General features: G+C 47.0%; 5 protein-coding genes across 5 annotated transcripts, besides 4 other annotated features; 3 read left to right on the top strand and 2 right to left on the bottom strand.

Annotated features, from left to right (window-relative positions):
• Nucleotides 1-1,344: 1,344 nt before the first annotated feature.
• Nucleotides 1,345-2,437, top strand: TSTA_014440 (3-oxoacyl-[acyl-carrier-protein] reductase, putative; the record flags this gene model as incomplete). Its single annotated transcript, XM_002483542.1, has 6 exons — nucleotides 1,345-1,545; nucleotides 1,620-1,726; nucleotides 1,813-1,971; nucleotides 2,037-2,085; nucleotides 2,141-2,214; nucleotides 2,275-2,437. 6 exons carry the CDS (start codon nucleotides 1,345-1,347, stop codon nucleotides 2,435-2,437), a joined length of 753 nt encoding a protein of 250 aa, XP_002483587.1.
• Nucleotides 2,438-3,142: 705 nt separating this feature from the next.
• TSTA_014430 (uncharacterized protein) lies at nucleotides 3,143-5,636 on the top strand. The gene is made up of 5 exons (XM_002483541.1): nucleotides 3,143-3,382; nucleotides 3,430-4,086; nucleotides 4,142-4,458; nucleotides 4,506-4,621; nucleotides 4,672-5,636. Exons 1-5 carry the CDS (start codon nucleotides 3,259-3,261, stop codon nucleotides 5,510-5,512), a joined length of 2,055 nt encoding a protein of 684 aa, XP_002483586.1. The 5' UTR covers nucleotides 3,143-3,258; the 3' UTR covers nucleotides 5,513-5,636.
• Nucleotides 5,575-5,612: a microsatellite.
• Nucleotide 5,637: 1 nt separating the features above from the next.
• On the bottom strand, nucleotides 5,638-7,228 carry TSTA_014420 (GPR/FUN34 family protein). The gene is made up of 4 exons (XM_002483540.1): nucleotides 7,159-7,228; nucleotides 6,522-6,933; nucleotides 6,283-6,457; nucleotides 5,638-6,227 (listed from the first exon to the last, which is right to left on the bottom strand). The coding sequence occupies exons 2-4, from the start codon at nucleotides 6,929-6,931 to the stop codon at nucleotides 5,907-5,909; spliced, it is 906 nt and encodes a 301-aa protein (XP_002483585.1). The 5' UTR covers nucleotides 6,932-6,933; nucleotides 7,159-7,228; the 3' UTR covers nucleotides 5,638-5,906.
• Nucleotides 7,221-7,253: a microsatellite.
• Nucleotides 7,254-7,512: 259 nt separating this feature from the next.
• Nucleotides 7,513-7,639: a sequence feature (AT_rich).
• A 1,948-nt stretch (nucleotides 7,640-9,587) lies between these two features.
• On the bottom strand, nucleotides 9,588-11,836 carry TSTA_014410 (uncharacterized protein; the record flags this gene model as incomplete). The annotated part of the gene is made up of 5 exons (XM_002483539.1): nucleotides 9,588-9,839; nucleotides 9,892-11,303; nucleotides 11,350-11,672; nucleotides 11,734-11,773; nucleotides 11,827-11,836. The coding sequence occupies 5 exons, from the start codon at nucleotides 11,834-11,836 to the stop codon at nucleotides 9,588-9,590; spliced, it is 2,037 nt and encodes a 678-aa protein (XP_002483584.1).
• Nucleotides 11,837-11,992: 156 nt separating this feature from the next.
• Nucleotides 11,993-13,256, top strand: TSTA_014400 (uncharacterized protein). Its single transcript, XM_002483538.1, has 2 exons — nucleotides 11,993-12,578; nucleotides 12,632-13,256. The coding sequence occupies exons 1-2, from the start codon at nucleotides 12,090-12,092 to the stop codon at nucleotides 13,082-13,084; spliced, it is 942 nt and encodes a 313-aa protein (XP_002483583.1). The 5' UTR covers nucleotides 11,993-12,089; the 3' UTR covers nucleotides 13,085-13,256.
• A 515-nt stretch (nucleotides 13,257-13,771) lies between these two features.
• Nucleotides 13,772-13,810: a microsatellite.
• Nucleotides 13,811-13,973: the final 163 nt, after the last annotated feature.

The following is a 13,973-nucleotide window of genomic DNA, read 5'->3' as shown; positions in this document are numbered from 1 at the left end:
GAGTTGTACGTGTTGTATGACTTCACTTTCAGTCTATTTGTGAAATTTAGGTTGGGCCAGTGTATCGATTAGGGCCTTCATTGGCTCACCACGTTTTGGCACATATACGCTATTAGCACGCAGTATCTGGCGTAGATCTATAAGATATTGTATGCTACACTTCTCGAAGTCATCTGTGGTCCATTTCTTGAAGTTATTTTTGAATATGAACCAAAGATTATTATCATATCTCTCAGTGTAGTCTTTATATCTTGCAAGCATGTATTTCTCAATTTCTTTGCGGTCTTTGTCGCTCGGATCCCAGTCTATATAATCTGTAGTGGTGACCATATTGCCGGCTGTTTAGTGCGTATATCGGCGCACCGGGGTAGTAATTGACATGAGGTCGAAGAGGGTTTGAATGAGTGAGAATAAGGGTAAGGATCTGATCTGTGGGCCTCACTGATCAGTGTTGGTTTTACTATGGTCCGTATCACGAAGCATAGACGGTAGTAAGGCGCGAACACGAAGCGGCCCAACGAGCCTGACAATATGAAGCTATCTTGATTCCTAATATTGTGACTAGGACGGGGGATAGCTAGCTAGATATATACGCGGCACCCACGTGCCACGTCAGACTAACTAATCCGGTGCCGAAACGCGTAGGGTTTGATATTCACGTTCCGACAGTTATTCTATCTGGAAGGAAAAGCACAATCTGTCCTAGAGCGATAGCAATCAGATATTCAAGCGGTACGAACGACACTCAGATATGCAATATCGATAGGAAGGCTTGATATAGAATAGCAATATAAACTAAGTTAGTTATACTAGAACTAACATTAACTAACCGCTCCCACTTTCATGTATGATAGACCCTGCTGCAGCTGCCGAAGATAGGATGCTGCACATTTAAAGAAGATAGCCTTTAAGCCGGTCTATCATCCTTAATCCACTAGGTGTTGGGAACCCTAGTCCAATGAAGTCTAAAGTGCAAATACCAAGTCACCACGCCAAAGCAGGGAGAGCATGGGGCTTTTAGGAGGATAGGTCGGAAACACACGAATTGCATGTATTTAGCGCACCAGTGCCCTATAGGGGAAACCCCTCCGGGCGTAATAAATATAATAAATATCATTCATTCATTCATTGTAGATATCATCAAGACAAAAGTACATATACAAATGCTCGCGGCTGTACCTACCTAACTAGGCAGGTAATACGCCCGAGATAAGGTTCAATACCCACCATCTACGATTTGTTATCTTTGAAATCTATCACTGGTATATAACCAGCATCAGATCCTCAATTCGCTTCATTTCAAGAGATTTTCAAAAAGGTATCGAGATATTCTGCAGAATCGAAATGTCAACTCCCAAAACATGGCTCATAGTCGGCGCATCTCGCGGCATTGGTCTCGAGTTTGTCCGCCAAATCATCGGTCATGGTCACCGCGTCATTGCGACAGTGCGAAATCCCAACTCCGATATCGATGCGTTGGCTAAGACTGCGCCAGATCGAGTACGGGTTTTGACGTGTGACGTTTCTCGTGAGGAGAGTATCAATGTAAGCGTATTAGCTCCCAACAGATCATCAAAGGAGAAGGACGGAAAGAATAGTCGACTAAGTAGGGCGATTAGGGCTTCATTGAACAGTTCGTTCAATCCGGGGAGCGGAAAATAGACTATGCAGTCATTAATGCCGGGATATTGAAATACCCGAATGTAAGACACAAATCTCTTCCTTTGTCCATTTGAGAGACTGACTCTATCAGCGAACTCTTGAAATGTAGGTCTCTAGCGCGAACACTGTCAGTCTGGTCTGACTTTATAGGACATTCGAGCGCTTCGCAACTCACCTACACACAAACACCATCGGACCCATTATCGTAGCTCAGAAACTACTACAACTAGCCAACGTCACCATCGGGACAATAGCTTTTATGTCAAGTGATTCCGGCTCAACGACGCGCTTCCTTGCTTTCGAAGATGGGTAATAAGCCCCCCATGATCATCGGCAGCGGAGAAGATAAGAAGTTAACATACTCACATGGTCAGGTTCGCTGCATATTCCGCATCAAAAGCTGCTTTGAATCAAGCTCTGAGGGTATTTATTCCCATTAAATGGATGAAAGTGAATGTAACTGAGAACGAGACTGCAGCACATGGCCGAGGAACTCAAACGAAAGCAAAGCCAAACGGCTATATTAGCTTTGCATCCTGGAGAGGTGTCGACGTGAGTGTTCTTATACCTAGGAAGTACGTAACTGAGAAGAATATGCGCTGAATCATACAGTGACATGAGCAAGATCGATATTGCGTGGGAGATCAGCGGCGGACAAATTACGGCCGAAGAGTCGGTGTCTGCCATGATTGATGTTATCCAGAGCAAAAGTATTGAGCATACTGGGACGTTTTGGACCTGGAAGAACGAGGTATGTATCTTCCTGCCTAGGTGATGAATGAATCGGTTGGCTGACCCGTGGACGTTTATCCATGCAGGAATACCCGTGGTGATGCATATACACTGAGTAAGCACTGTACCTATGTATAGTTAGGTAGATAAAACACTGCCGGCTTGGGCGGCTAGACGTTGATTAAAATAGGAATCTATAGCATACTTCATACATAATCTCAGACAAAATAACTGATTGGCTCTTTCATGCTAAGCAAGCACTTCCGCAAAACAAGCATTATTTATGGAGCACCGCGCTAGCCCAGTCGTTGCTCGTAGAATGAATACGGAGTATACGAGAGGGACAGTGATTTAGGGCTGGGATTGACCTGCTCGTTCGGGTTAGTCTAGCTGAACAGCCCTGAACAGCCCTGAACTGACTCGCTGCCTGCTGCCTGCTGCCTTGTGCCTTCGTGATAGAGAAGAATTGAAGACTCAGGCTCTTGCGGAAATTTAATGCATACGACGACACGCCATGTGCTAAGCCACGCATTCGAGACCCGACGGAGTTTTGAGACGGCACAGCCGCCTTGTCGAGACTATGTGACTATGACTAAGGACAGGGTCTAGAAAGGAGAAACACACACTCATCAATTGTCACGGATCAATTCACCCGGTCATAAGTCTTAAAGCGACAAGCCTAAAGGTCAAGTCGTTAACTAAATTGAATTGCGGGCGCCACCAAATCTCAAACGGAACTGCCTTCACTACCACAGACTACATAGTGCAGACTACTCGTCTTTTATCTTTTGTCATGATATCGAGATATATTTGATTTTGGCATTGTTCTGTTATTATCATAGATTGTGAGGTCAAACATCTCGGATGGATGCCAAGACGGGCTCGGTCGCATCTGACGACACTCATCGCGCTGCACACTCCAGACAACATTCCTACGAACAAGTCTTTACGACCTTTGCGACGCCCCAACAGCCTCAATTTGTCCAGTGTAAGTGCATCGCTTGTTGATGGAAAGATAGATGCTAATCTAAACAGCAATATCGCCTACGCAAGATGACCCTTCGAATAAGGAAGATAACGGCGACGATAAGAGTCCAACAATGTCGCAACAACCAAAAACCGGCGGTTCTCGATCACCGTTATTCTGGGTCAATTCCGATCCACAGACCGTACGGAAGGGATCGAGAGAAGAGACACTCAAACGGATTCGATCGCATGTAATGTCCGAGCACAATCGCAAGAAGCGACTGGAGAATACACGACGGTACAATAAGAGCAAGACATGGAAGAACCTCGCCTATCGGCCGGAACCGATCGCGACATCTAGACTGTCGCGCGCGATTGAGTCGTCGATATCTCCGCCGTACTCGTCTTCCTCGTCGTCGGACAGATCGAGTTCGAAGAGCTCGTCGTCCCCGGAGATCCGGGAACAGTCGCCTCCGGACAGTCTCAAAAAATCGAGAAGTGCTGGTTCACTGACATCGGAGACGTCTATTGCATTTTCCACGATACAAGACTTCTCGCAGGAGTCGACGAGTTCGACGCAGAGTTCGCCGCAGGAACAGCAGCTATCGCTTGTACGGCATGAGGCAAGCGTGCCTGTTGCGCCTCGTGTAGGTACTGACGAACTAGATCCGTTTCACGCGACACAAGTACAACTCTCCGAGTCGCAATATCAGCATTTCAAATTCTGTACGTTTCCGCCTCTCGTCAAGTGGCATATTGCTAACAAAAAGACATTCAAAAGTTCTGTACGACCTAATCCCCCAAGCGGCACCGTTCATGAACCACGGCATCGCAAAACTCCGCAACCACTGGGTCTCCCTCGCACAATCGAATCCATCCGTACTGTACTGCTGTATCACCTCGGGAGTGACAAATAAATCGTTACGGACCGGTGACTTTTTTGCCGATCCCGCGACTCGACGGGATAGTCCCTTGGTGCTGGATCGGCTTCGGAATCGGGGCTTGACGATTAGTTTGATTAACCGGGATTTGTCGTCTGCGTCGTCGGCGGCGAGTGATGCTTCTATTGCTGCGGTTTCGATGTTGATCTCTGTAGAGGTACGTCTGCTGCCCTTGTATACTGCAGGATGAGCTGACTGGGGTAGATTACTGGGAGCAATCCGCAAGATATTGCGCCTCATCTTAATGGGTTACGGAAGATGGTTTCACTGCGAAAGAATTTTGCAGATATATCCAAAAACGTGCGGGTGCAAGTCGAATGGTTCGTACATTCTACCCTCTAACTGGAGCAACCACACTAATTCTGTCAAGGAACGACATCCGATCCGCATGCAAAACAATGTCCAAACCCCTCTTCCCCTTCATCCGCTACGCCATGCCAGCACATACACCACCACAAGTCCGCGTCGAAAATGCAGGCAAACTAGCCTCTACACTACGCCTCCTCAGCCGTATCCCCGGCGTATTCGGGGTAGAGATGTGTCGCACAATCGACGATCTCACCTCTGTCACTTTATACGCTGAGATATTCCGACTACAACCAAAACTCGCCTCGGTACTGTTCGACGAAGATATAGAAGAATACTTTAACAACGAAGCCCTCTACACGGAATATTGCCTCGTCAACGACCGATGGATTCGCGCTTCTTCTACAGCAAACTCGACATTCACACTCCGCGGCGACGACACAATCGAAGGCGCCGTCCGACTAGCCAGTCTCCTCTTCCACAATACCACAATCTGGCCATTTTATCCTGCCATAGCCCCCTTGTTCCCTTTACCAGTCATTGCACTCGAAACCGCACTCCGTCACGGCATCGCAGCGGGTACATACACCTATCTCCCCGATCTACTCATATGGCTCTTATTCATCGGCGCATCAGCCGCAAAATACCTCCCCACAAGTCGGATTTGGTTTATGGATGAATTGTGTAAGGCTATCGATACTTATAACACCACCATACCACTCACCACATCAATATCTCCTGGCAGAGGAGGAGGAGACGGGGGAAATAATTATAATGAATACGAATCAACCCAATTCATGAGCACAGTGGATGATTTCAGGGATGTTTTGATGGGATTTTTTTTTGTTGATCGTTGTTATGGAGCGGACGTTTCGGAGATATGGAGGAGTTTGACTGGGCGATAGCCATCGTCACTTATCCTGAAGCATGTTATGTAGATATCCTGGCCCAGCAGTAGTTTGCTCGTTGTACATGTTTATGATGTATGTATGTATGTGTGTATATGATTATGATATTGATTACTTTCTGATAGTCCAGATCAGGATTGTATTACTGCATTAAAGAGTTGACTAAGTTCAGTACATTAGGATCGTATCATGCATCCACAATCATCAATATCATAATATCGATGAACCAGTCATTTCATGTGGATGTTTGAGAAGCAAAAAAAAGAGGACAGCAGGGTATCTGAGGGACAGAAAATAGAAACATGAAACGTTCAGAGTTCTACCCCGTTTGTTTTTCATTGCATAGTTCGAGTGTCAAAACAGTGCTGCGTGAGATGTCATTTGTCATAGACTAGACAGTATCGCGAGCAACCTTGGCCCGACGCTCGCGCCCCTTCTCAGACCAGGGGAAATGAGCAACAGGAATAATGAAGAAGCTGTTTGACGAATCCGCAATACCAGCCAAGGCATTGTACCAGGCCAAGAAGGCAGCCAGAAGCGCAAAGAAGCCTCCTGCCTTGATGATCTTTGGGTCTGGTGCGCCGTTCTCGCGGACTAGATAGCCAATGCCAAGCAACAAGAAGGCGAGATCTAGAGTGAAGAAGAGCGAGAAGAAGGCCACGGTGGAGCGGAGGGTGCAGAGTAAGAGGATGAAGGTGAAGATGAACCAGCCCTGGAGACCGTCAGTGCTTGTTTTCTGGAAATGTGGACAGGGGAAGGGAGGGTACCATTAAGAAGAGACCGAAGGAGTTGTAGAACATGATTGGGCTGTTGTGGTCAGCTGCTTCAAGCGCTCCCACGATATTGAATCCACCAGGAGTCAAGGTGATGGCGAAAGCGAGCCAGAAACCACCATAAGAAGACAGAGCGGTGGCACCAAAGGTGTTGCCGACAGCCATTTCCCTTTGAACAATTAGTGAACGCGTCTCGGGAGCTAGTCATAGAATTAAAGAGGAAGAAGACATACCACATGCCAGCAAGCAACTGGACCAAACCACCATACCCAAACGCAAGTCCGATCACAATATTAGGCTCAGTAATATCCCTGGCGCCCATATTGATACAGCCAAGCACAAAGGTAGTCAAGGCGAAAGCACTCAAGCCCAAAGGAGCAGGATTGGCAATCTTGCGATCGCTCACAGGACGATACAGACCAGGCTGGAATTCACCACCAAAGGCAGGGAGACGGGCCTCGTGAGTGTTGACTTGAGCCAAGGGGCCGTACCCGAAACGGGCAGCGGCGCGAGCAACGTCGTGCTCTTCGCGAGACATTTGAGGGTATGCTGCCGGGGAGGCGCCGTTGGTGGAGGCGCCAGTGTTGTCGAGGTTGGTGGTCTCCTTGTCGAGGGGAGGCGCAGCGTCAGGTGCAGATGCCATGTCTGTGTTGTTAGTTTTAGTAACAGTAACGAGTCGATGAATTGGGCGAAGGTGTATGAGGGAGAGGATGAGGGAGTGCGATGTAAGATGTAACGGGGTGTAGATGGGAAAGCAAGTGTAGGAAGAAGGATTTTGCGCAGAGCTAGTCAAGCTAGGTAACTGCGGGCCGCCTCAACAAGATCTCTAAAAATACATTCCAGACCCAAACAAAATAAAATAAGACGAACCTTTGTCTAATAATATCAGCAGACCTTGGGCTTGAAAGGACTCGCGTCTGGTGTTGTCTGTCTGAGGTGAGGTGAGGTGAGGTGAGGTGAGGTGAAGGAAAAGGTGAAAGAGGGCTCAAGCAGGTAGATATAACGGGCTGAAATTAAATGGACAGGGAAGCTGGATAAATAAGTTCCATCCGTGCGAATCCCTAGTCCCAGAAGAGTATTCGGTTCGGGGATCTGGGGAACGTCTAGGCGGGGGCAGTCCCTTTTTCGGCCATTGGCAGACACCAATCCACCTTGTATAATATAATAATATATTACATATTACACTAACCTACATAGTGGTCAACTACAAATGATTATAAGATGATTATTTTATATATTTTATATACTTTTAATTATTTTATTAATGTTTTATATATATTTATAAATGTTTTATAAATGTTTTATAAATGTTTTTTAAATATTTAAATATTTAAATATTTTTTAATTATAAGATAATTGGTGTTCCAAGACTGGATGACGGGAATTACTATTAGTAAGCTGCTGACTGTGGAGGAATTTTGGCGTATTTTTAGTGTAATAGCACCAGAATTAAGCAACGCGCATTCTGGGGTACGCCTGCTGGCAGCCAATCACATGTCCGGCATGGTAAACGATCTGCTATTTTACCGTTATAGCCATACGGAATAAAATACACGAGCAACGGAGCACATCGTATAGAGGTCTGTATGCCGATCAGTCCACCCCATTTTCCCGTCTGGACGATCTCGTCTCTCGGTTTCAAGAATTTCAAGAATTTCATGATTTCATGAATTTCATCTCGAGAATCAAAAATGGTCCCACAATGTTAGCAAGCAATACCGTTGTTCGTAATTGATCGATGGCATATGTAGAATCCCGACGTGGTCAATTCAATAGATCGTCTGTGTCTGTGTCCATGTCTGTGTCCATGTCTGTATCGCGGAGAAACGGATATCTCAATACGGTAACATTATGTATGATTATGTACAGTCTAGCCCTGTTGGGCACTGTCCACCGATGGTTAAGTATTTAGCCTGTCAAATTGCCAATTGTCAATTGTCAGCAATTCTCTACTCAATCAATTAAAGTACAGTCTATGTGGTGTGAATGCATAATGCACTGTACATACATGAATCAAACATTCTTCACTGTACAGGCAGTTGACCACTAGTTAACTACAGCATCAAATAAGTGAGTTGAGTTAACTAGTTAACTGACATGTGAGTGAACTAAATTATAGTTATGTTACTCCGTACAGAGTAGCTGACATAATCGACATTCCCCAATTAGGCTGATTGGCCGGCGCCAAGTCTCACGTGAATCCATTGTTTGCCTAAATTTGGGGGCTCCCTTTTCCCTGCTCCGACATTCATTGGCATGGAGCATGGAACCCGGGGCCTGGCTCCATGCCAACAGTTTCAGCATACGAGAAACAGTACAGAGTAAACTTCGCTCTAAACAACAAAAATACTGCTAAAGTTCGTTTCAGAATCGCGCTCTGTCCTCCAACCAAACTACCTCAATCCGTTCGGCGGAGCGGAAAGTCTGTCTCCATACTAGTAGACCAACATACTGGGGTACTACTACGTACGTACGGACGGACGTAGTTAAGAGGCGAGAGACCGACGCAAATGCCGATTCTATAGTCCGCGACTTCGGCTTCAGGATTTGTGTGGATTACATGGGTGATCGCGATATGCCGAGATATCGGGATTTGTGGATGTGTAACTTGGCTAACGTTGTACGGACATAACATTAATTGAAATTGATGCAATATGCAAGATGCAATACCAAGAGCCGCATAGCATGGCATTGGCATATCCCGAACCCCGTACTATATTGTTCAGCTTCATATAAGTCTTGGTTGGCATGAATGCGGAGAATCTGGAAGACTGACTGACTCGACTTTCTTTGATTGCTCGGTTCGGGCCTGAGGAACCTCCCCCCGGATTACGCGGCAGCATTGAAGGATCTCGGCAATGCCCATAACAGGCTTCCATGATCTTATGATCTTACGATCTGGTTTACCCCGGGTATTAATTCTCATCTCGATCTGGTTCCCCCGGATTTATGGGCTGTGAGTCTGGGGCCGAGGATGTAAGATCTGGAGTTGGATCAGGTGTTGTGTGCCGGATAAGGGGGTTTCCGGACGAATGGATATTGTATACTTGTTGTATGCTGATTGTATGCTGATTGTATACTTGTTGTATGCTGATTGTATGCTGATTGTATACTTGTTGTATGCTGATTGTATGCTGATTGTATACTTATGTTGGGGGAGGCGGGTGAGGTCTCAATTGTCTGGTATGTTGATGTACCTGCGTGCAGATGAGCAGTGCATCCAGACGAATAACAGGTACATGTACCCATGCATGACATCAGGTATAATAGTATATAATAGTATAATAGTGATATACAGACTAGACAGTAGTACTACCCTCCAGCTTCCTCACAGTCATCTCCAACTGCGCATTGAATGCCTTGGCCTGCTGCAATAATCCACCATACGATCCCTCAGCAGCCGAACTCACATTCTCCGAGACGCTGCGCAGCAAGAATTCAAGGCCTGCTATACCGCTGCTTTCATTCTGCCTGTCGTCATCTGCTCGGACACGATTCCGGTCTAGCGTCAGATCGAGGTTGTGTAGTGTATTGTTAATAGCGTTGCGTGCCTAGACCATAAATTAGCAATCGAACCACTAACAACAGAACAAGGGACAAGACCATCTTCGCATTCTCCTCCGCAATATGTCTCCGTCGCACAGCATCCATTCGCAGCGTAATCTCATGTCTCTGCTGTCGTATCTCGAGTAATCGATTCCGCATCTCGGCAGCTTCACGCTTCGCCTTTTTCAGCTGCACTCCCAGCGAGAAATTGCTATCAAGTAATTCGCTAAGCTCGAACAGTCGACCCTCCAATTGTGTTCCGTATGCTTCGATGGTTTTGCGCTGTCGAGCATATTCCGATCGTTTACTCTGGTTGCCTGCGTCGTTGGCGATGTTGTTGTCTAGTGTTGTTAAGTGTTTGTCTAGTATCTCTTTGCAGATTTGAGATAGCACGTCGGCGGCGTTGACGCCGTTTCGGCTGGGGAAGTTTTTGCCTACAGCTTCGAGTTCGTCGGTTGAGTCCTGCTCATTATCGGACGGGTCGGAGGCTGCGCCGGTTGAGTCTAGGATGTGAGCGTTTGCGAGACGGTGGACTGTGATTGCGACGGTTCCTTCGCGTCGTCTGGTTGGCTTGTCTTCACTAGTCACACCGGATGCTCTTCCGCGCCGACGTTTTGGTGCTTGGTCTGGCTCAGGTCTTGTTGTAGTTGTTGTCTCTGCTTCTGGCTGAGAATCCTGTTCCTTGTCAAGGGATGGACGACCCCTGCGCCGGGAACTTTCGCCATTTTCTTTTGACTTTTGAATCTCTTCAGCACGCTCTTGCGTTTCCTCACCAGGCATCTCAGCAACAGCTTCGACCTCTCTGTTCTTGCCTTTTCTTTCCTTCCTAGGCTGCGGGGCTGTGTCTTCACGGTCCTCTGCTTCGTCTTCTATCGGAGGTCTAGTCCGCTTCCTCCTACCGCGTGGAGCCTGTTGTGTCGGTTCTTTGCCTTTGTCTTGGCCATTTTCAGGTTGGTTTTTACGTTTTCGTCCGCTTTTAGCAGTGCTTGCCTCCGGTGCTTCATCTTCTTGTACTGCTTCGCGGTCAATTTCTGGCTCAGCCTCCGCCGCTGGCTGGTTTTCCGCGCCTCGTCTGCTTCTCGCTCTGGGCAGCCTCGGCTGCGTCTCTTGGTTGCTGGTATCTTCAGGAGGATCCGAGCTGCCGGCTTCCTGTCTGATAGAATGTCTCCTCGTCTGATTGTCCTTTTGTCTTGATTTTTCTTTTCTGTTTTCTTGCGATTCTGCAGTCTTCGGCCTTCCTCTTCTATTAGTCGTGATGATTTCCTGCGGGGGCGCGTCTTCGACAATTGTATTTCCTGGTGGCTGATCATCCCTTACATCTGCTGTAGGTACTTCCGGGACTTCTGCACTATTATCAACGCTGTTTTGTTGCTCGTCGTTTTGCGTAGTATCCTCATGAATAGCCAGTGACAGGTTTACGATCTCGGACTGTGACGTAGCAGGAAGGGTAGAATCGTCATTTCTAGTACCTAACACCAATCAGTATACTAACCGTAATCCTTTTCAGTCACTTACTGATCCTTCTCCGCTTGCTACTCCGGCCTTCTTCTTGCTCTGTCGTGTTATTCGGAGTTGAAACTCTACCAACCGAGACTCTATCTAGTCTTCGAGAGGACCCTGCAGCCGTACTATTGCGCAATACCCTTGTCGGGGTCTCCCTCGTAGAATGTTCAGTAACCGTCGCAATTGCGCTCGGAAGTGTTGTTGTTGTTGTTGACTCCACCACGTTCGTATCCTCAGGAACACTTTCAAGTTGTTGCGCAACTGAGGGCGCTTGAGTACTCTCAGTTGGCGATCCAAAAGAAAATCCAAAGTCAAGTGCTTGAACTTTGCGTGTACTGTTGAAAATCAACTTCTGTCAGCTGTTTGGTTGCAAGTCGCGTGCGGGGAGAAACATACCCTGCGCCGCGCTGGCGCATTTGCAAGCGCTCCTCTCGACCTGCGAGGAAAAGTTAGCTTATTATCATTGTATCAGAGACTGGGGTCACGTACTCGCTGCCATATTGTACTATTGCCCCTAAACGCAGCTTGTCGCGCAATTCTACGCGCTTGGAGAGATGATAGAACGCGGGCCGTTGAGATGTTAGGTAGTGGGCTGCTATTTGCGGACTAGTGTGGACAGCTCCGGAGCCTTTCCGCATCTCAAACTCAACTCTTCAACTATCTGATCATTAAAGATCATCTCCAAAGTGTGCTCATCTACAGGCCAACTGTTAATATATCTCAAATCGTGTCTGGAAAATCCACCATCTACAATGGGCTGGTTCTGGGGCAATTCGAATCAAGAAGATCCGACAAAAAAACTCGATCCGGAGCTTCAAGACTACCTCAAGAAAGAAAGACCAGCTACATACACGACGGTCGTCAGACCCTCACGAGAAACTCCCACAGAACCTCAAACACCATCCTCACAGCCAGACACAAACAACGCCACCGAAGGCAAATCCGCAGTCCCCGCAGCTTCTCTCTACCCCGACGGACGATATGCGCACCTCTGGAAAACCTACAAACCTCTAGCAGACGTCGAGGCCACCGACAATTCAAACTCGGCACAGCGAGTAGTTGAAAGACTCAAACGTCGGAAAGATTCAGTACATTCAGCGGCTATGGAGAATTGTGCGATTGAGCATGAGGGTCTGACGACATGTTTTAACAAGAGTGACTGGATGTCGATGATCAAGGCTAGAGCGACCATGTGCTCTGATGAGAATAGGAAGTTTTCGCGGTGCTATACCACGCAAGCTGTACGCATTCTCTCTTTCTCCATATATCAAGAGGAAATTACTGACCTTTGAAGAAATTTCTACAAGCCCTTGGCTACGCCAGCTCATTAGACTACGACGAAGAAAGAGAAGAACGCATCCAAATGCACGCAGACAAACTATACCACCAAATGCTCGACTACGAGAGCCGAGTCGCAGAAGCCCGAGCCGCGGGACAAGAACCTCCGCCGATCACATCTCTATTCAACCCCAACGCCAAACCCGTTCCAGCGAATGATGGCAAGACAATAATAATACCAGGGGCAGAACAACTTCCGGAGGGATATAAACTACCTGCATCATTAGACAAACTCAGTCCACATGAGAGAGAGCTCGAGATTCAGTCTATCAAGGCTGAGATTGAGCAAAAGGAGATATACTCGGAAGCAGCGGCTCCGTTTGTTAAAGTGCAGCAAGAATCACAGATGAAGAGGCAGGAGAAGGCGAAAAGTTGGTTTGGTGAGACGCTGGGGAAATGGATTACATAACTTTAGTCTTCCTCATCTTCACTGTATATTATTCCAAGATACTCCTATGCACGATCCTTCGGAAATATGGCCGAGACTATCCGGGGGCTTGTCAGTGGCATATCCATGTAACAGGAGTAGCTTCACGCATCTAATCATGTGATACTCAATGCAATGCTTCATTGATGCAGACAACGAATGGGAAAGGTGATAGATCAACACTAATGCCATGCCAATCAACAGAGTCCAGAGACTCCGGACAGAAGAAATCTGCACGTGACTGATGTGTTGGCAGCTGTCTTCACAAGCTGATATCCAGACATCTTTTCTAGCGTTTGACTGCCTCGCAAAGTGTCTGGAACGAATCGGATCAGAGACATTGACAATGCCAAAGAGTATGAACGTATCCTCAGCTCGAGGACAGGAGTCTGTAAGCAGCGACCTGATTGGCTCAGCCCGTGGGAACGCGTATTGATTGATTCGCAAAAACGCGTGGAATTAATTAATACCTGTAATTTACGCTCTCGTACTCCCTTGGTGAGGCTTACTCCTACATAATCTTCGTGACTGTAATGTAAGAATGGTTTCGTGACCGAACACGGAGTATGTGCTACGGCTGTCTGATCACTCCTTCTGCGACGATAACTTCGATTCAGGCACTGTCGAGGTTACAGTGAGAGAGGAATTGTTGTATTCATTGTGGATTCCTCTTTTTTTCTTTCCTTTCTTTCATTCCTTGTTTCTGTCGAGACCGACTGTTTCGTCTGCTTATCTACGTTATAGCCGGCCAATATCCGTGGCTCGACTTCTGGGACGACCAACCAGACTTCATTTCTTCATTCCTTCGACATACAGCTTCTTCGGACTCCTCACTACATAACCAACCTCTCTGTCGCTTATTTTTATTCAA

The sequence above is a fragment of the Talaromyces stipitatus genome, genomic scaffold, assembly GCF_000003125.1.
Source record: "Talaromyces stipitatus ATCC 10500 scf_1105507295549 genomic scaffold, whole genome shotgun sequence".
NCBI classification, from domain to species: domain Eukaryota; kingdom Fungi; phylum Ascomycota; class Eurotiomycetes; order Eurotiales; family Trichocomaceae; genus Talaromyces; species Talaromyces stipitatus.
Note: the sequence above shows the minus strand (reverse complement) of the source record. Positions and strands in the feature narration are given on the sequence as shown.